Source organism: Caloenas nicobarica, chromosome 1, assembly GCF_036013445.1.
Source record: "Caloenas nicobarica isolate bCalNic1 chromosome 1, bCalNic1.hap1, whole genome shotgun sequence".
NCBI classification, from domain to species: domain Eukaryota; kingdom Metazoa; phylum Chordata; class Aves; order Columbiformes; family Columbidae; genus Caloenas; species Caloenas nicobarica.
The window spans coordinates 85,081,147-85,100,321 of record NC_088245.1 but is presented as its reverse complement, the minus strand read 5'-3'; the positions used below and the strand labels follow the sequence as shown (position 1 = coordinate 85,100,321).

The window sequence follows — 19,175 nt, the reverse complement described above, 5'->3', positions numbered from 1 at the left end:
GGAAAACCTAGTACAGCCATCAATGCAAAAAAAGGTTGAAGATTATTTTCTGTGTCTCTAGAAAAATAATGACCTCCCAGGAAGACCTGTGACAGGAGAGTGGAAGCTAGCAGGGAGAAAAGAGGTCCAAATGACAGATATGGGCAGGAGTCAAGTCTGCTCTCAAATCTGGAAGGAAATACAGCTAGAGACAAATAAACCCCAACACATGAGAGTTGCCAAGAATAACAGGAAATAATTTTTCTTTTAATATTTTTGGGTGCATTATATGGACTCTAGCATTAAAACAGTATTCTCCTGGAGTGGAGCACCTCTTCCTGTCCCTGCTGAAAGCAAGCAACAGAAGGCTTCTAATCATTCTCCAAACTGTATGAATGTTAAATTTCTATATACTGTACAGTAGATATGTTATACAGTTATATATCTATAGATCAGCTTACATTCAACTCTAAATACAGACTTAAGACTTGGCCTAGTCCAATTGCCAACAGTTGCATCTAACATCTCAACTCCATCCTACCTTCCTCCACAAAGGCTAATTCCACAGCTGTCCCACCATAGAAGTCAGTGACTGCCAGTGGCTCGAATGTCTTTGAAATCAAGCTCTCAGTGCCCTCCTCTCTACAGAAACATGCATGCACTCAGTACAGAGAAATTCCTCCTCCATCCCTAGTCTCATGACCCTTGAGTACTCAAGAGGAGCATGATCCTCTGTGTAGGGTGTTATGTCCCTATGTGTAGGATGAAATTCCAGTCACCACATAACTTGGAAATCTATGGCCTGTATACTGGATTAATATAGAGATTTAGCCCAACTATGGCAAATTTTGACCTTATATGGAATAAATCTGTGTCTGCACAGGGGTGTCTTCCTCCACACAGAGGATGTAACCAGCTTCCTGTTGCATACGGCAGAAACCCAAGTCCCAGGGAGAGGCTCTTACATTAATTGTTTTGTTCTTCAGTTTTCTGAGATGTCTGCCTCTGTGAAGCCAGCTGACCCCTATGTGGTGTGACTCTGACTCTGTGCAGCAGATCGGTGCTCCTGCAAGGTACTCAGTTCAGCAGCAGAATATATTATGTGAAGGATGTGAATGCCTACCCTAGCAAACTGGCTTTCTCTTAGTTCAGAACAACCCCTAGAGATCCCAGAGAGAGGGTCTTGCTGATCTTCTGCTGCAGTAAGCTAAGCTGCTCAGCTCTGGTGCTCCATGGAATCATGCCACTAAGAGTCATGTAAATGATTAATACACTTCAGACAGCTCTTCCCCACTTACTCTACCCAGGCTCATAGTGAAAATGGCCCGTATACCTGGATATGTTTCCCATATAATTGGAAATGTTTTTCATACATCTGGAAAACAAAGTTCTCAAGCAGACCACAGACATCCATTGCTACCAGAGTGAAATTTTTTCCCCAGGTTGGTCTGCCTCTTTGCTTATACCTGCTGATATGTCTACCTCCCCGCCTGCACCTGGCTCTGTGCAGATCAGCACAGCCAGAGAACCTGCCGGAAAACCCAGGGATCACATATAACAATTCTTCTCCCACATCCCATTCCAATTTGTGCTTTCTGCTTTGTGCAGGAGCTCCCACATCAGCAGGTGGAACTCAAGTGGAGATACTGAAAGCAGGCTCAGCAACTGGAGAGTGTGGAGGTAGCCAGACCAAGACAAGCAACCAGGACAAACTAATTCATTGCAAGTTCCCAGTACTGTGAGGACACACAGGTTCTTCGTGGTCTCTCTTGGGCTTAGGAGTAGAGGAAGCCATCCTGCTCCTTGTAATTTGCCTGGAATGGGCATCAAGAGATTGCTTCAATGGGAAGGGAGAGACAGAATGTAGGAGAGGAGAGGAGAGGAGAGGAGAGGAGAGGAGAGGAAGAGGCAGCACTCTGTTCCAACATCATCTTCTTGAGAGAAATATAATGCCATACTAAATCCGGAATTCTTCTTTCAGTAGCAGTTGTATGTGAGGGAGGCAATGGGCTTAAAACAAAGAATTTCCCAGAGGTAGTTATAAATGATCTGCTGCCATACAGGGACAATGAGGTTTGTCTTGGGTTAAGGACAGACCACCTACCAGTTCTGTCAGTTCTCTGAGGCCAGCAGACACCAGAGGAGGCTGTGCTACCACACAGCAAGCTCAGCAGCTCAGGAGGGCCAGAGAGACGTGCAGGCTGACTAACCATATCTGAACTCATACTGATGCCGTGCAAAAAATCTAGGCCAGGAATCCTAGGGCATAAAGGTTTTCACTACTCCACATGAGATGCAGCTTAAGTCATTTGTACCATTAGAGAGGACTACATCGGATCCCTATGCATGTCTCTCTGCAGGGGCAAAGCAAGAGAAGATGCAGTACATTTATAATGACCTCTGGGAAATGAACAGTTCACAGCCTGTCAGAGTTTGAGAGAAAAGAGAGGAGCATCCCACATCCTCAGCAACAGACTTAGAAGATGACAACAGCCACTATGACAGAGTAGCAGAGAAGAGACTCTGTGTACTGCAGCACCTGAAGAAGAGGATGTGGGGGAAGGCAGAAAAGCAAGGAAATGGTGGGGAAATCACAAGCGAGGACTTGTCTTGGGCTGTAGGTAGTGGATGATGATTTCTCTTCTCTCTCTTCCTTTTTCTTTCCTACTGTTGGTAGCTCACAGAGCATCAGGCCTTTTGAGCTGCTGCTCCAGGAGTTTTCTGCAAGGGAGATGCATGGGTTGTCCAGATCGGCGGAGACGTGGAGAAAGGCCAGCCAGCTGGCGACAGATCTCATCTGAAGACATAGCAGACACACACATATTGGCAGATAATCAAAGCTTCCTTCAAATTCTTCACCACCAGAACAGTTAGAGGTACATCCTTTACTGTGTCTACAAGGACTGTTGGAACTGCTTAATACTCATACATGTGAGGCAAGTGAACAAGTCCTTGCGCTTTTATTCATTTCCTTCTGGCTTTACTCATGTACAACACATTAAAATTACATGTATTTTACTGCAACAAAGATTGCATAAGGAATTTAGACTGAATCCTGTTTCTATTCATGAATAGAAATACTGAGAGTTGATCTTTAACCTCAAAGGAATGCAATTTTTAGTAAAGGTGTCTCTGGGGCTAGTAGAGCATGATCAACACTAAGGAAAGCGGAGCTCTCATACTTCTTAGTAGTACGATATCTACTTCCCAGTGTTTTTCATGGCATGCATACTGGATACAAGGCTGTACTGCATTAAGAGCTCCCTCAAAACAAGTCCAGGGAAACTACTACATATGAATTGGGGCTGGGTAATTAGCTAGCTTTGAGACTCTATCAGATGGCCTCAGATATTCTTCGAGGCTAGCTTGTGCGATCACTCACCTTGCATGACCTCATTCTCCTTGCAGACAATGCGAGTGCACACCTCCTTGTTTATTATGTACATGCGACGCACACTGAGGGATCACCAGGAACACACCAAGGACAGTAGCGAAATGCACGGGGATCCAAAGAAACAAAAAAGGGTACAGGCAATAAACTTGTATATTCACTGATGAGGGGGCAAATCCTAATCTTTTAGGATTAGTTAGTCTAGAATAAGGCATTTGTCAATAGGAAAGTAATCTTTGTCAAGACTTAATGAAATGGCCAAATACCTTAAATACAGATTACAATATAGGGCACATTAGAGCTCCTTAGTGTTGCACAGATAATACTTACTGTGCCATTATAATTAATTGCCCTAAAAGGACACTCTGAGGATAGGACTCATCTCACCAACTGGTTCTCTGAGGAAACCTCTAGTCTTCAAAGGGAACAATTGCTGAACTGGAGTTTTTAGGACTTTACTAAGGGACTGCTGGTTTCTTACCTTGTAACACAGAGGTAGCTGATACACTGCTTTACTGGTTTGTGAACAGAGTAGAGGCGTGTGCAAGGGAACTTTTCTTCGCGACAATCTGGAAACACACACACAGATGCAATCCAGCATCACTGGCAGGTGCACTCATTCTGGCACACATAACTTCATCACCAGGTACTGTTCTCCAGGCTTCTAGGAAAGGACTCTATCTTTTATTTTCCACTTCCTTGTGAGAGATGGGGATGGTTTACAGAAAAGGAAAATAAGGCAGACATTTCTGATCCCCTTGCCTCATAAAGCAAAACAAGGGAAAGTTGAGTGAAGTGTAAAACAAGCCCACTGGGAATCTTCAATACAGAAGACACATGCTGTTATGGGGATAGACACAAAGAAACAAAATGTACATTGCAGTCACATGTTTAAGATGTGTTTCTAACAGATCTGCAATCTCACACTTCATGACACAAACCTGGTTCCCTTCTTTTCTGGGTGATCAACCCTGCAGCTAACTATGATGGGTTTTCTTGTATTTCCTTCTGAAATGTCAGGTCTTGCACCCTGAAAATTGACAGAATATTGACCTGGCATGTCTTTTCTGGTGTCCTGCCAGTTACTCCCTTCCTAGGCATGCCACCCAGGGGTAGACTTCAGCTTCCATTACTGTCATTCTCCAGTACCTCTAACTCAAGGAACAGGGTGAAGGGAATTCTCCGAGAGACAAGGCTCAGTGCTCAGCCAGCAACTGCCTGGAGAGGTAACAGGTTGGGTGAAAGTTGGTCTGTGGGGCGGGTACAGGCAGCAAACTTAAACATACCTGATGAAGCCGTCGAGGTTTCGCTATCAGACTGAACTGGAAGACAGGGGGTAACAAAGTTAGTGTGATTTACCATGATTCCTTCCCAGACATTAGCTTACTCAAAACAAATAACTGGAAAGCTCTTTCAAGACCCCTCGACTGTAACTTCCAGTGCAGAAAAAAGATTTCATTGTTACTGACATGAAGCCGTAAAAGAAGGTACAAATCCAATAAGCATCTAGTGCCGGCTACCCAGCCAACAATGCTAAAAATTTGCCCAGGCTTTACCATAAAGCATTACCACTACTGTTTAAAATTATACCGTAAGGGCATCTTGACTTGTAAATCAAAAGGTCAGGTAAATATATTTAGTTGCTGTAATTGCTGTCCATCTAGACAAGAAGTGAAGGAGCTTGTGACTGGCTCTTCCTGAGGAATGGTGACTTCTTTAAGAAACAGCATCCCCAGACCACTGGCTTTTTAATGCCCATGACAAGGGGTCAAAAGGAGATTCGTTTGTTATTCCCTCTGATAAAGCAATCCACCTGTACCACAGTAAACCAGTATATTTTATTATTTACCCAGTGACCAATTGGAAAGGGAGGTCTGACTGCCAGGCACAAGTTTTCATACACAGTTACAGGGGATTTCTACTTCTGCTGTTCACATGCCATAGTGTCAGCCAGAAGCACAAACAAAACACAGGTTGGCGTAGAGTGGAGACTTTTGGGCATTGGGGCTGCAGTTAGGGGACGTCAGGGAAGGCAGGAATCTGGGTGTGCAAGGGACTCCACAAGAAGGGAGTTCCATAACACTTGGCTGTGAACTGAGAACAAACTCACCAGGACTAAGCAGCACAGGTGGTGTGACAGCTGCAGCTGGAAAAAAAAAAAAAATGTGTTCTGAGATATCTTAATTTGAGCTTTCAGCCTATTTCCCCCTGCCACACTTCTGCCAATGGCTCCCTACTCCTGACCAGTAGTTACCCCACATCTGGTTCATAGACAATGCTGATCGTGATGTTGCTATCTCATTTGTTAGAATAACTGCAGGCTTTCCCTGTGAATATAGTGGGTGTCCTAGAGCTGATGGTATACCATGGAGCAGAGATATGTCCCATGGCACATCCTTTGTGAAGAGTTTCTTCTTGATCCCTCAACAATAAGTGTTTTGAAGCCAAATTCTGCTGTAAAGGCTTCATATTTAGTCTTTTCAGGTTTAGATGTAGGTTAGCCACCATCATTTTAGTCTGGACACCAAGTCTTATCTACTCTCCTACAGACTGTCAGGTCTCACACACTGCACACAAGACTGACAAAGGTTGCTTTTACCTCTCATTCTCACCACTAATATCAGGCACCTTGCATATACAATATTGTGCTTTCCCTTTTCTCCTCCAGTGTTGTCCCACGACAGCTGGTCAGCTTGACCCACAATACTCTAGCCAGCAGATGAGCACAGTCACAGGGCAGAGGAGAGACCATGGAACTGCTGTCAGATGAGCTCTCCTACACACACAGCATGCTTCCCAGCAACAGCCAAGTACTGCTGCCTCTCCTTTGTCTTTTGAACCATATAATTGACCAGATATGTTCTCCTTCTCCCTCTCCCTGCTCTGACTGGTCCCCCCCACCTCAGAGGGATGTGTTTGAGAGACTGCCCCAGCAGAGAGAGAAACCATCTTCAGCCTGCCTCTGGCCATCTCCTCCATTCCCCATTGAGAGTCCAGCAGGATCATCCTGTTTTGTAAATGCATATGCTCCCATGAGCTCTGTGTCCTTCCCCTAGGCCTATCTCCACAGCAAGTCTTGGCTCTCTAAGGGGGCACATTGAATGCTACCGGTGCGCATTTTCAAGCGTCCTCCATCTATCCTACCTTACACATGCATTTTGCTGCCCCCTAGTGACACAGCCACAGGCACAGCACGGAAGACAGTAATAAAAGAACATTTCCACCTCCCCAACCCACCACCACTCACAGTTTGCTTTATTACTGTCTTTTGGTTTTTTGTCACCTCTGTCTCCTGAGCACTCAAGCATTGCCACTGGCTGCCAGCAGACACGTACACAGCCTGTGTCCCAGTGCCCCCCCAGTTAATTGGTGACCTGACCAATTTCTCTCCCTTGTCATTTAGTCTCTTCCTTTCTGCAACCTTCTCTGGAAGCCCAGGCTGAGTGATCTTCGGATCTCATGTTTTTCTGCAGTGCAAACAGCTTCAGAGAGCCCTAGCAGGCCAGGTGAGATTGGCCTTTCCTTGGAAAACAGGCCATTAGGCCACCCCAAATTCATCTCTCTGCATGGAGCACAGAAAGGACTCCCAGATAGCCATAAACGCTTGAAGAGTACTGCCAGATGTCAGAGGTGGGGAAGACAAGTTTCTGAGCATAATGGGTAATTTCTGGGGCTACACAGGCAGGAGTAAAGGGGAAAAAGGGAAAAGAAATCTGAAGTTGCCAAGAGACAGGAACTTACCAGAGGTGCTGATAAGAGAGTCGGTGCTAACTTCACCTGGAAAAAAGAGAATGTCCTTGAGAGAGCTTGCCTTTGCTTTGTGGTCCGTTACATATCTAGCCATAGCTAGCTTGAATTACTTTGGCTGCCATGGTAATCTCATGGGACAATGGGATCAAATCCTGTAAATACCTAAATAAACACAGCACACCATCCCACCCACATCCATGCCCCTTTTCAGTAGCTGGACTGGGTCTGGATTTCTTAGTGCACATGTTGTATGAACCCTTAGTGAACTCTGGATTTGCATTATGACTTCTCAGGTAAGGCTACTGTGGGCATCTTGACAGGCGAGAAACATGTCTGAAATGAAGGTGGTGATGGCTCCTGCAGTGATAGAACAGACAGCTGAGGCACCTGCTGCAGAGAAGGAGGGAGGCAACTCCAGAACCCAGCCTTGACTGCAGAAATTCATCAGCGGATTACTTTCTTTGAAAGGCAACTGATGGCAAAGCTGGCGTAGGTATGATGAAGGGATAAAGTGTGAAGGGAAGGGAAGCTTGGTCAACACATTTTGGACTGACTTCTGAGTAGTTCTCTAGGAAGCCCCATGTATTACACATGACAGTATCATAACTGGGAGATGTCTGATGGCTTAGCCATGGACTTCAATTTGAAGAAAAGACAGGCCCTTGTGGATGTTCTGGTGCTGAAGCATTATGCAAACCTACGTTAATTTTATTTTATCATGTCACAGAAATGGAAAAAGGTCCAGAGGGATAAAGCAACCCCCAACACTACAGTAGGTATGAAGACCAGTCAATATCCTTTCTCAGTGGCCCCACTGCTAAAGAAACATGCCAGTTGTGCACCCTTTGACATTTTCCTGAGTAGCAGGAGAGTGCCCCAAGCATCTCATGGTTAAAGAGTTATCAGCTCTTGCGGATCTCCCACAACCCTTGACTGCGAACATAACTTCATGTGTCTCACCTAAGTGTTCTGGACCCCAACACTAGTGAATTATTTGTAAAGAACACACAATGCTTAGCAGATTGTCTTGGAGGGCTTGTTTAATCTTCACTGAAATGCAAGCTCACAATGTCAGATTTAAGGAAATGAAGAACAGCATTTGCAATTAAACAGGCTGTAAGTACACAGGACAACTGGATCACATACTCAGTCTTTAGCACATAACATGCCTGTAATACTTACCAGTTGCACTTTCCAATTCTTGCCCATCAACCACCCATGGAAACCAGGCTGCAAAAGAAGATGAGAGGGGAGTGAAGAAAGGACAGAGGGAGACTTCTATAGACTGCAGGCTGAGATTTTTTTTTTGGATGTTTATCTGTCCAGGAGACACTGCTGCCCTCTGCTGAAGGGAGAAATGCTTTCCTCTGCCTCAGCCTCCACTGCTGGCTGGCTTTGCTCTTTAAAGACTTGTCCATACAGTGAGTCCTGATCCTATCCCTGCTGCTTCCACCAGGGTCAAAGGCTAGGCACAGGGACAAGACAGTAAATACCTCCAGATCTGCTATGAGACTTTGCATTTCTGAAACCCCATTTGATGCATTTTGAAAACAAATTGCATGTTGCCTCCCTGCTCTGGAGGTTGGTCAAAAGCCCTATCTCCATTTTATAAAAGAGGAAACGGAGTCATGGAAATTATTTGCTTGGGATCACAGATTAACTCATTGGCACAGTAAGAAATAGACTGCAGGTCTTGTAGCCTCTTTAGGCAAATAATTTTCTGGTCCATCATCCTGGCTGGGTATGGAGCACAGAGCAGAAGATCTTTCCCCTCTCAGGCCCTGGGCACACTGAAGAGGGATAATGACAAAGGCTTGGCTGTGCATGCTGTGTGGAAGAGAAATTGAAACTGAGGTAGACTGTTCATTTGTCCAAATATAGAGGGTGAACGAGCTGCTTCCTACAGCAGCCAGGAATAGGAAAATATTTCCTGCTAGCCACAGAAAAGGGAAATGTCTGCATAACTGGGATGGGATGAAGGAAGGAGTTGGCAGGGAAAACCCAGTGATCTGGGGCACTGCAGGGATGTGTGCTGAACCAGCTCAAAAGCAGTACACCCTGCTATGTCTTATGAACCCACTGCATGGGTAAAAACTATCAGGTTTGGAGCTTTTATCTTAATTCTTCCTCATTCCAAGAGCAGTTACTTACGGGCTGCAGAGGGACTCTTGGGACCCCTATGTAATCCTGCTCTGCAGCATTACAGGAGTCGCTGGACCCTGCTATTCCCTTCCCCACTCCGCTGCCAGCAAGGGCTCAGGTGCTGGTAACTGACCCAGGGAGAGCCAGAAATCTGTAACAGCCTAAGTGCACAAAAGAGTGCAGCCCAAAAACTTGTCCTGTTCTGGCTAATCTCTTAATGGTAATGCAGAAGAGAAAAAATATATTGAACTTCCTCGTTTGTTTCTGATACAAAAGGAAGGATACAAATTCTGAAACCATTGCAGGGTCCAGCAGTGCCAGATTGGAAACAGGAGTCATATGGAAAAAGGAGGGAGGCTCCTTGACATCTGAGAAAACTGCAACCCTAATTCACCAAATCTGTAGCTCATTCAAAACCAAAAGAGACAATGAGAGACCAGCTAGCAATTCTTGTTGTTTTCCAAACTAAAACAAAACAACACAAATAGAAAAGCTAAAACAAAATAAACAAAAGCAAGAAATATTCCTTTCAGGCCTCCCTCATGCATCATAAAAACCACAGCCTTTTTTTCTGCCTCTAACTTTGTAGGCTACCTACAAGCTCGCCTCACCTCCCTGCTTCACAGTCACAAAGACGACACCCTTCACTATGCACCGTTACAGGAAAAGGTGCTATTGGTAGCAGAATCAAGCTTCAGCGTGAGGGGTGGACCAAGAAGAGTAGATTGTAATGACCTGATTTGAATGTGATAAGTGCAGTCATCAGTCTCCTACATCCAGTCTTTCCTAGGTGAAGCTTTTTACTTTCACTGGAATTAATCCTATTTTGCTGTCTGATGCTGCCCTCTTTTTTTCTTTTTTTTTAACAAATTTGATCCCACCTGAATTCTTGCCAAAGTAACTCCAAGCAACAAAGAAGTGGAGCAACAAAACAGAACAACAAAAGCAGACAGCAGTTTGAACTATGGAAGTTAGGTTTCTCAAAGCAGCTATACAAAAACTACAAAACCTCCCGGCAGCTGAGTGGCCTGGAATGGAGTCATTCCAGCAGGGACCACTAGTGACAGCAAATGTTTCACAACTCTGACAGAACAAGTTTCGCGAAGCAATGGGAAATGCTCTGTAGGTCATGCAAACGTAAGTGGTACAGCAGTCTATAGTAAGCACAAAGCACACAGCTAACCCTCTTTCTCAACTCAAACTGGCTGTTTTGCTTACCCAAACACCCCTGCAGTGGAGGCTGTGGATGTCTGTCTCTAGCAACTCCCAGTACTTACGGGAGAGTGGACAAACACAGGAGCCAGTCTCCAGTTCCTAAATTTTTCCTTACAACTCTATATCCACCTTGCCTTTCCTGTTCATCCCTTCCACCTTCACTATCATGTCTCCATCTTTCGGCTTAGGCCATTGCACATTAGCCTGCATAGGAAACTCTACAGGGCCAGGGTGGAGAAGAAATCCTCCCCTTGGCATAATGACTCACCAGCTGAGGACAAGCAGAGTGCTAAGAGACACAACAGTGTATGGGCTCCAGAGGTCTTCATCCCTGTGGAGTGGAGGAGAGAGGAGTCAGAGGAAAGCTAAGGCAGCAACAGAAATAGCCTTCCCTATAGCACAGAAACTCTTTATTTGCTGCTCCGTTTCCCTCTCAAGACCGTTTGGTCTTCCCAGCCTCCCTTCCACCTGTCTCTCTGTTAATCTGGTCAGTTTTCCAGATGTTTCTGAAACATATTGGACTGTGCATATAACTCCATCTGCTTTCTTTCTCTCTCCACCTCCTTTCTCCAGTCTTCATCGCTTTTCTCATCCAGGTGGCTTAAACCCCCCTCCACACACACCCCCAGCATGCAAAGAAGTTTCCCCTTGTTATCTCCCTCCACTCTCTTCTACTTTTAAATCATCTTGAGCAGCATTGATAGAATAGATAGGGTCCCCATCACTTACTGCAGCCCTCAGTCTCCACTCCCTTCAGCAGCAGACGCTCTGTCTTTCCCTTTCAGTGGTTCCCCCCACTTTGGCTATTGGATAAATCACAGGCAGACACACCCAGAACACGTTCTACTTTCGGTTGTCTTTAAAAAACGATTTTGGGGAAAAAAAAAAGAAAAAAAGGAGAAGCCAGCGAGATGGTGGGATGTGGTGTCATCATGCATCTGGAATGAGGGGGGGAGCGAGGAGCAGCAGCCCACACCCTCATTCCAGAGTTTATTATCCTCCGATGGGAGCCCGCTCCTCCCATTCCCCCAGGATGGCCCAGCATCAGGGACGGATTCTTGTGTCTACGTTACGCATCCGTGTCCCGTTTTGGTTTTCCCTCCTACGCAGCCTCCTCTCCTCTCTCCTCTCCTCTCCCCTCTCCTCTCCCCTCTCCTCTCCCCTCTCCTTTCCTCTCTCCTCTCCTCTCCTCTTTCCTCTCCTCTCCTCTCCCCTCTCCTCTCCCGTCTCTCCTCTCCTCTCCCCTCTCCTCTCCCCTCCTCTCCCCTCTCCTCTCCCCTCTCCTCTCCTCTCCTCTTTCCTCTCTCCTCTCCTCTCCTCTCTCCTCTCCTCTCCTCTTTCCTCTCCTCTCCTCTCCCCTCTCCTCTCCCCTCTCCTCTCCCCTCTCCTCTCCTCTCCCCTCTCCTCTCCCCTCTCCTCTCCCCTCTCCTCTCCTCTCCTCTCCTCTCCTCTCCTCTCCTCTCCTCTCCTCTCTCCCTCTCACACCGCTACATTCAAGCCTGGTTTCCCTACTCAGCTCCTGCCTGTTTCCACCCCACTCCTTTGGTCCTTTTCTTACTGTTTTCCTGCCTGTCTCTCGCACATGGACACTGCAGAGCCCGCAGCCCTGTTTGCCTAAAGGACGTGCTCGGCTTGCCACGGTGCCGGGAGTCCCTCGCCCACCCCCGGGCTGTCACGCTCCGGAGACACGGCCCAGTGCACACGCCCTGCGAGCGGTGCGCCTCCAGCCGCCACTACCGCGGGGTCTCTCCGCGCCGGGCGGGCTGCGGGGGGCCAGACGTGCCGCGGGAGCCGATCGCGGGCATCGGGGACGGGCGGCCGCGCCGGGGCTGTGGCGCCGCGCCGCGGAGTCCCGCCGGCCGCGGGCAGACGGCGGGCTGGCAGGCAGCCAATCGGCTGGCAGCAACAGCGATGACATCAGCGCGCTGCCCCGCGCCGGGCCCGGGGGTGGCACCGCCCGGCGGGATGGCGCTGGGGCCCCGGGGCCGCGCTGGTGTGCGGAGGGGATGGGGAACACGCACCGGGGCACGGGGTCCGTTATGCGGCGCTGGTGCCGTTCTGGGCAGTCTGAGAAAAGTGGGCAACAGGGAAAGCTTGTGGGGAAAAAAAAAAAAAAAGAAAAACTGAGAAAGGAAGAAGAATGAGAGCTGACCATCGCTGTGCCATCCTTCAGACTGTTGCACTGCTCCGCCTCCAAGCTTGCTGTGTTTTACGAGTGAGGGAGGGACAAGCCCATGAGCCCCACTGGAACAATCACTCTCTCCTAACCCATCCTCCAACAGCCACGGGGTCCCCTGTCTACCGTTGCTTTCTCAGAGACTTCTTTTCCTTTGCTGCTCCTGGAATTGCTCCTTTGCATCTGAGGAGGCACTAGCTGGACCGTGTCCCTTGTATAAGCTCCAAGGCACAATCTCAGTCCTGAATCCAAGTGAGTTGAAGGAGAAAGCTAGGAAAAGACACGAGCTCCCTCTCTCATACAGCCATGAAAGACAGAAACCATGTAGAGGAAAGCCGTGTCCCCTAAGGCTTATCCTGGTAGCTAGGTAACCGGCATTTGTTCTCAACAAATTGCAGACTAGGAATAAAACCCTATAATGCCTTGTACATAGCTACTAAGGAAATCCTCACTATGTTCTTGCTGCCCAGAAGAGTGCTATCCACATGTGACATAACTGAAGCCACCTTTTTTTACCTAAGTGTGGCTGCACATCAGTTGTGACAGTGTTCAAGAGAGAAGACAGAACGACTGCTCCTTATCTCCCAAGACAGGGGCGGGGGGCGAGGCACCGGTGGTGGGCAGTATCAGAAGAGGGGTAGACGGGATGGAGAAAGCTAGGCATTTCCCTGCTCACCAGGGCAGCCTTCTGGGCCAAAGCACCATCACTCTGTTTCACTGGAGCAAGACATCACCGTTCCCACTTTCAAGGACCAGCCAAAACTCAGTCCACCAGAGATGCTCAAAAGGTGATTAAACAGCCAAAAGAAAGTGATGTAAGTTAAAACCACACCCCGATTTGAGGAATCCTCTCAGATCTTTGCCTTTTTCTGGAAGGCCACATAGCGGTATGCTTGGGCTAAATGTTTCCACACAGCTTGGTTTGGTTTTTGTTTTTCTCTGTGTCTCTGTTGTCACTCGAGCCTCTGTTACTGCTTAGCTGGATAACTAAAATGTCTTGAAGAACTCGTGTGTTTTGAACACATTTATTTGGAAACTTTCATTGATGCTATATGTTTTGGTCTAGTGATGCACTGATGTATCACCATCTCCCACAGAGCGCAGGATTCACCTCTAGTCCTGGATGAGGTTCCTTCCACTTGCTTTTGAGCTTTAAATCTTTTTTTTCAGTCTGGTAGACCGTGTCCTCCCCAAGTTGTCCAGTCCCGGTAAGCCACTTGTGCTAGCAGCACCCCTCCATTTGGAGAGCTCTATGTGGATGGGTGGGATGCTCATGGTGATGGAATCGCGGGCTGGGAAGCAGTTCGGTATTTTATATACCAGCCAAACCGCAGTGAAATAACTGGAAGTATCCTGCTGCTCTTGCTCGCTGTGGACACGGGAGGGAGCTGCTGCACACTGGCATGCGAAGCCCTATTTTTCTTCTTGAAGTCCAAGTACATTCTTCAACAGATGTGGCTCTGTGTCTGCAGGCCCGGACCTGTTACGAAGGCCCTCCTCTTAGCTCTCCTGTTCAGCAGTGCACTGGATCCACAACTCTTTAATTATTCTGCTTTTTGGGACGTAAAAGAATCTTGTTATTTTTACTCCATAACACTAACAAAGACAGTTAGACAGCCCTCATGGCTAGCAGATATGAATAATTAACATCCTTCTGCACCTTCCCTTCTCATTCGTGTTGCTGTCTTCTGCTTTGCACACAGCCATCCTTCTGCAGCAGAAGGTAACTTGGGGACATCTACAGCAAATGACTCAAGGTGAAGCACTCTTCCCCCTAAAAAGTCAGGTATCCGTGCCACAGTATGGTGTGCTGCAGTAAATAGCGTGGGTGATTCACAAAGCAAACACTTCCATACATATATTCTCCTAAGCTGCACTGACCCCAGTGCCTGTAGGTGTCTACCTAAGATCAGAAGCAGTGACAGTGATTCAGCAAAAACTTCTCTTCCTTCCAAGTTGGTACTGATTGCTTTACATTACCAGGGATGCTATAGCGATGGCAGTGTGGTATTTTGGACGAGAAACAAAATCAGCCTCCCTAGAAATTAAAATCTCCTGGTACATTTCACCCCAGAGATTACTGCATCTCAGCAGAGAGGGAAGTGATCTTGGGACATTTTATTTGTAAAGGTCTTAGAGAGGCATATAAAAGACAGCTGATTTCTTTCCCTCTCTCTCCTGGTCTCCCTCACCTTCACATATCCTCACAGTAACTGGGCCTTAAGTTACATCTGAGTGATGAGAAATTAATGAACTGCTGTAAGATATTTGAATGTATCATTTCAATAATGCAACACTACTGGCCATGTGAATTGAGGCTGTAATGAATTTTCTTGGGACCCACACTGCTGATGGGCTCCATTAATACCTGAGGTCTGACACTATCCTGCAGTTGTTCCATTGGTGTTGCTGGAGTTATCAGTGAGAATAGACAAAAGATCAAGGCCTGCTCCATCTGTCCCCAGTTTTGGGAGGTCCACATTTGACTTTTTATCCAACCCAATGTAGAACTGCAAACACTACAAAGTACAGGAGCCTGCACACACTCCATTTCTGACTGACATTGTGCTTTCTGTTGCCCCATCTACAAGAATAAGGAATACTTTACCTCTATTTCCAAATCAACATGCCACTGCTTAGAGGGCAGGCAATCTTGCAGTCACAAAATACCCTAAGGGAATCCACAAAACTCTAACTAATACCTGCTCAGCTCCTTCAAATCAGTTCAACATTTGTGAAGAACTGAGCACAAGAAGAGGCAGACAGTGGGCTCTTTTCTCTTTGGTTGGAGGTTTGGCCACATGCTTCAGGCTTCTCATGACCAAGAAGTCTACAGTGAGAAGTTGTCAGGACCTTCCTTCTCTGCTCTTTCTGAAGTTCTCATCATAAACACCTTTCCTTTCTGGTCCTTAGGACTATCTCAGGGCTGATTCTTCCTGGCTATTTCACATGTCTCTCAGCACTCCCCTTTCTCCAAATAGCTGAGGTCAAATACAGCTTCTCTCGGGGTACTTTTTCCAAGACCACTCTCTCAGGGAGACAGGTAACACTTTAAGCTTAACAAGTATATAAATCCCTCCTGTAAGCCCAGTTATGTGTGCCCATACAGACCTTGGACCACGTAGAAACACCACCTTTAATTCAACTGCACGTAAGTTTTCCATACAGACAAGGCTGTGGCCACAAGTTAAACTCCAGTAAAGACATGATGGATGCCTCTTCCCCTTCTCCCATCTCTTCTGGACATCACAGACCCTGAAGCAAAATCAGCAGGATTAATCCTTCTGTCACAGCACAGCTATCATGCACCTGAGCAGTAACCAGAACTGCCTAAAGAAGTCACTGCTAGGGAGCACAGGGGGGTCTCACACCTACGCAGAGAGGTTTACCAGGGCTGATCTGGCAGAGATCAAGTCACGGCTGATCTGGCAGAGATCAAGTCACAGCTGATCTTTCCAAACAAGACGGCATCTGTTTCACTTGAGGTCCAGCCTTTTGCACCATTTCATTGTCTTTTAGTAGTCTTCCAAGGTGGAACAGATTTTGGTAGTTTCCCCTACTCTAACAGTCTAAAACCACGAGTGGTGCCCCCCCAGTTCTCCCCTGGGAGCAGATCAGCTTCAAAAATCACACCCTTAAGAGGCTATTCTGATATTCAAATGTTGCAGTGTTGAAGTGTATGTCGCTCCAAGATCCTCACGCAAGCTCACGAGTCTAGTAGTGTAGCTACAGAGAGTACTGGATACCATGTGATGAAATCGGGACAGCTGGCAGTGCCTGAATGAGACATGCCCTTTCAGTTAAAAATGACAACAGAGGGAGGAAGGTGTCCAGGTACACAGAATCACAGAATGGTTAGGGTTGGAAGAGACCTCTGGAGTTCCACCCACCTGCTAAAGCAGGTACACCCAAAGCAGATCACACAGGAATGCCCCCAGGTGGACATGTCTCCAGAGAAGGAGACTCCACAACCTCTCTGGGCAGCCTGTTCCACTGCCGCGTCACCCTCAAAGTAAAGAAGTTTCTCCTCATATTCAGATGGAACCTCCTATGCTTCAGTCTGTGCCCGTTGCCCCTCATCCTATCATTGGGCACCACTGAAAGGAGTCTGGTCCCATCCTCTTGACACCCACCCTTGAGATATTTATAAACATTGATGAGATCCCTGAGAAGCCTTCTCTTCTCCAGGCTGAACAGAGCCAGCTCTCTCAATCTCTCCTCATAAGAAAGGTGCTCTAGGCCCCCAGTCATCTTTGTAAGCCACCACTGGACTCCCTCCAGTAATTCCTTGTCCTTCTTAAACTGGGGAGCCCAGAACTGGACACAGTACTCCAGATGCGGCCTCAGCAGGGCAGAGTAGAGGGGGAGGAAAACCTCCCTCGACCTGCTGGTCACACTCTTCTTGATGCACCCCAGGATACCATTGGTCTTCTTGGCCACAGGGACACATTGTTGACTCAGGGTCAACCTGTTGTCGACCAGAACTCCCAAGTCCTTCTCTGCAGTGCTGCTTTCCAGCAGGTCCATCCCTAATCTGTACTGGTGCCTAGGGTTGTTCCTCCTCAGGTGCAGGACCCTACACTTGCCCTTGTTAAGCTCCATTATGTTCTTCTCTGCCCAGTCCTCCAGGCTGTCCAGGTCTCACTGAATGGCACCACAGCCTTTTTGTGCATATAGAAAGGATGTTTCATATACACATAGGGAGACTGTGGGTAGGTATAGCAATTAAAAATAAAATTAAAATATCCTATTCTATTCTATTTATATTACATTGTACCACGTTGTATCATATTATATCATATTATATATTAAAAACTAGGATATTCTGTAAACTTTTAAACATCATCAGAGAAGGGGGCAAAAGCAGCAACTTTAAAAGCAATTTGCTTTAAATTCTGTAACATTTAGAAAAATTCCTGTTGTCAAGGCCTTTTTTTAAAACTGGCCACATCCAAAATATGCAAACTGTTGAAAGCCTTCTCAATGTCAGCATTGACAGCATTTACCTTGCTTCCGAAAGGATATAAGAAAAGACAACAGCAATTGCACTGAGTAGAAGAAATGCAAATGATATATGTGTTGGCAGGCAAATTGGTAAGATTTTATATTGTGGAGAAAATTAGGCAGCACCACGTCTCAGGTTTTTATCTCTCCATTTCCTATACCTACACAGGGACTGTAAAGTCTGACTTATCTTTTAAATACTTATTTATGTTTTATTCTACAGTTGGCATTAGAGGAATTTGAACAAACAAAAATTTTGGACATTACTGCAACTGCATTGATATAAATCACTGTCTGTCCTGCAGGTACAGCTGACTTCAAACAGAGGACTTGAATTTTCTTCAGACCTTCCCCATGTATAGTCACTGTTCTTACTTGATGGCAGACTGAAACCAAGGCAAGCAATGTTACTTAAAATCTGTCCTAATGTGATATGTATACATGCAAAGGGCTTGCACTGATTTAGCTCACCTCTTAAAGAGATGAAAACAACACTAAATGTAGTCCATTCTGCATCAACATAACACATTTACAAGATCCCTGTAAAAGGGTAACAACACTGGTAGATGAAAAACCTAATTTGATATTATTCTAACAATTTCTTGGCTCTATCCATCAATGCAGCTGCCCTGATACAGAGTTTTTAATGAAAAAAAGCCTTAAATTATTCACCCATTATTTTCTCATTTGTAATTGTTCTTAGAATGAAACCACACTGGAATTTCATTTGCATGCAGCTGTATAAAATATTTGCATTCAAATCAAAGCATGCTGGGTTTGCTTGTTAAAATATCTAAACATTATTTCATTGTATCACCCTAGCCTCTTTAGCAAGGTTTCTTTGGCTATTTACTGTATCCTTCTTGAGTTGTCTTGCCATGCCTGCCATCTCGGGTTTCTCTCCAATTTAATTCTTGGGGTTTGTCCTACATTTTATTTTTCCTACCTCTAATCTCTTTTTCTTTCTTTATTCCTTCTTTCTTTCTTTCTTTTCTTTATTTTCTTTCTCTCTTTTCTTTCCTTCCTTCCTTCCTTTCTTCCTTTCTTTCTCCTGGTTTCTCTCTCTACACAAGCTTTTCTAACTCTGGCTTTCTCTCTGTCTCCCTGGTTTCCTTTCAGTCACCTTCACTGGAATGTTGGCAGAAACATTTTTTTCTTTAAAAACAAAGAGACTAAATAAGTAAACGAACAAATAAAATAGCTGAAAGCAGACGGCAGGTTTCGGTTCCAGAAGGGTCTGTATTTTGCCAGCTTTTCTCACTTTTTAGCAAAGGAGGAGATAGTTGCACTCCCTGCCCACCCCCAGCCTCACAGGGAGCCAGGCTTCCCCCTCCCCTGGCGTGAGGACCTCGGCTGGGAGTGATGGATTGCACTGCAGTGAGGGCTGGGAGCACTGCAGGGAGAGGAGGGGGAAGGATGGGGAAGAGAGGGAGGGAGGAGACAGGCTGCCAGCGTCAGGACAGGATGTAGTAGGGGCTGATGAGGAGGAGGGGAGAGCAGGAAAAGGGGAAGGGGAGA

At 46.4% G+C, this 19,175-nt stretch overlaps 1 protein-coding gene across 1 annotated transcript; it reads right to left on the bottom strand.

The window, feature by feature from the left end:
* Nucleotides 1-225: 225 nt before the first annotated feature.
* Nucleotides 226-11,418, bottom strand: MFAP5 (microfibril associated protein 5). The gene is made up of 9 exons (XM_065655253.1): nucleotides 11,207-11,418; nucleotides 10,746-10,808; nucleotides 8,303-8,350; nucleotides 7,112-7,147; nucleotides 5,481-5,516; nucleotides 4,657-4,692; nucleotides 3,852-3,939; nucleotides 3,362-3,435; nucleotides 226-2,776 (listed from the first exon to the last, which is right to left on the bottom strand). The coding sequence occupies exons 2-9, from the start codon at nucleotides 10,804-10,806 to the stop codon at nucleotides 2,658-2,660; spliced, it is 498 nt and encodes a 165-aa protein (XP_065511325.1). The 5' UTR covers nucleotides 10,807-10,808; nucleotides 11,207-11,418; the 3' UTR covers nucleotides 226-2,657.
* Nucleotides 11,419-19,175: the final 7,757 nt, after the last annotated feature.

Coding starts and splice junctions, on each gene's coding strand:
- MFAP5 (XM_065655253.1), bottom strand. CDS start 10,806: ATGAAGACCTCTGGAGCCCATACACTGTTGTGTCTCTTAGCACTCTGC. Junction 4,693..5,480: donor ACCTGTGCTGCTTAGTCCTG/GTGAGTTTGTTC, acceptor CCTGTCTTCCAG/TTCAGTCTGATAGCGAAACC. Junction 3,940..4,656: donor AACCTCGACGGCTTCATCAG/GTATGTTTAAGT, acceptor GTGTGTTTCCAG/ATTGTCGCGAAGAAAAGTTC.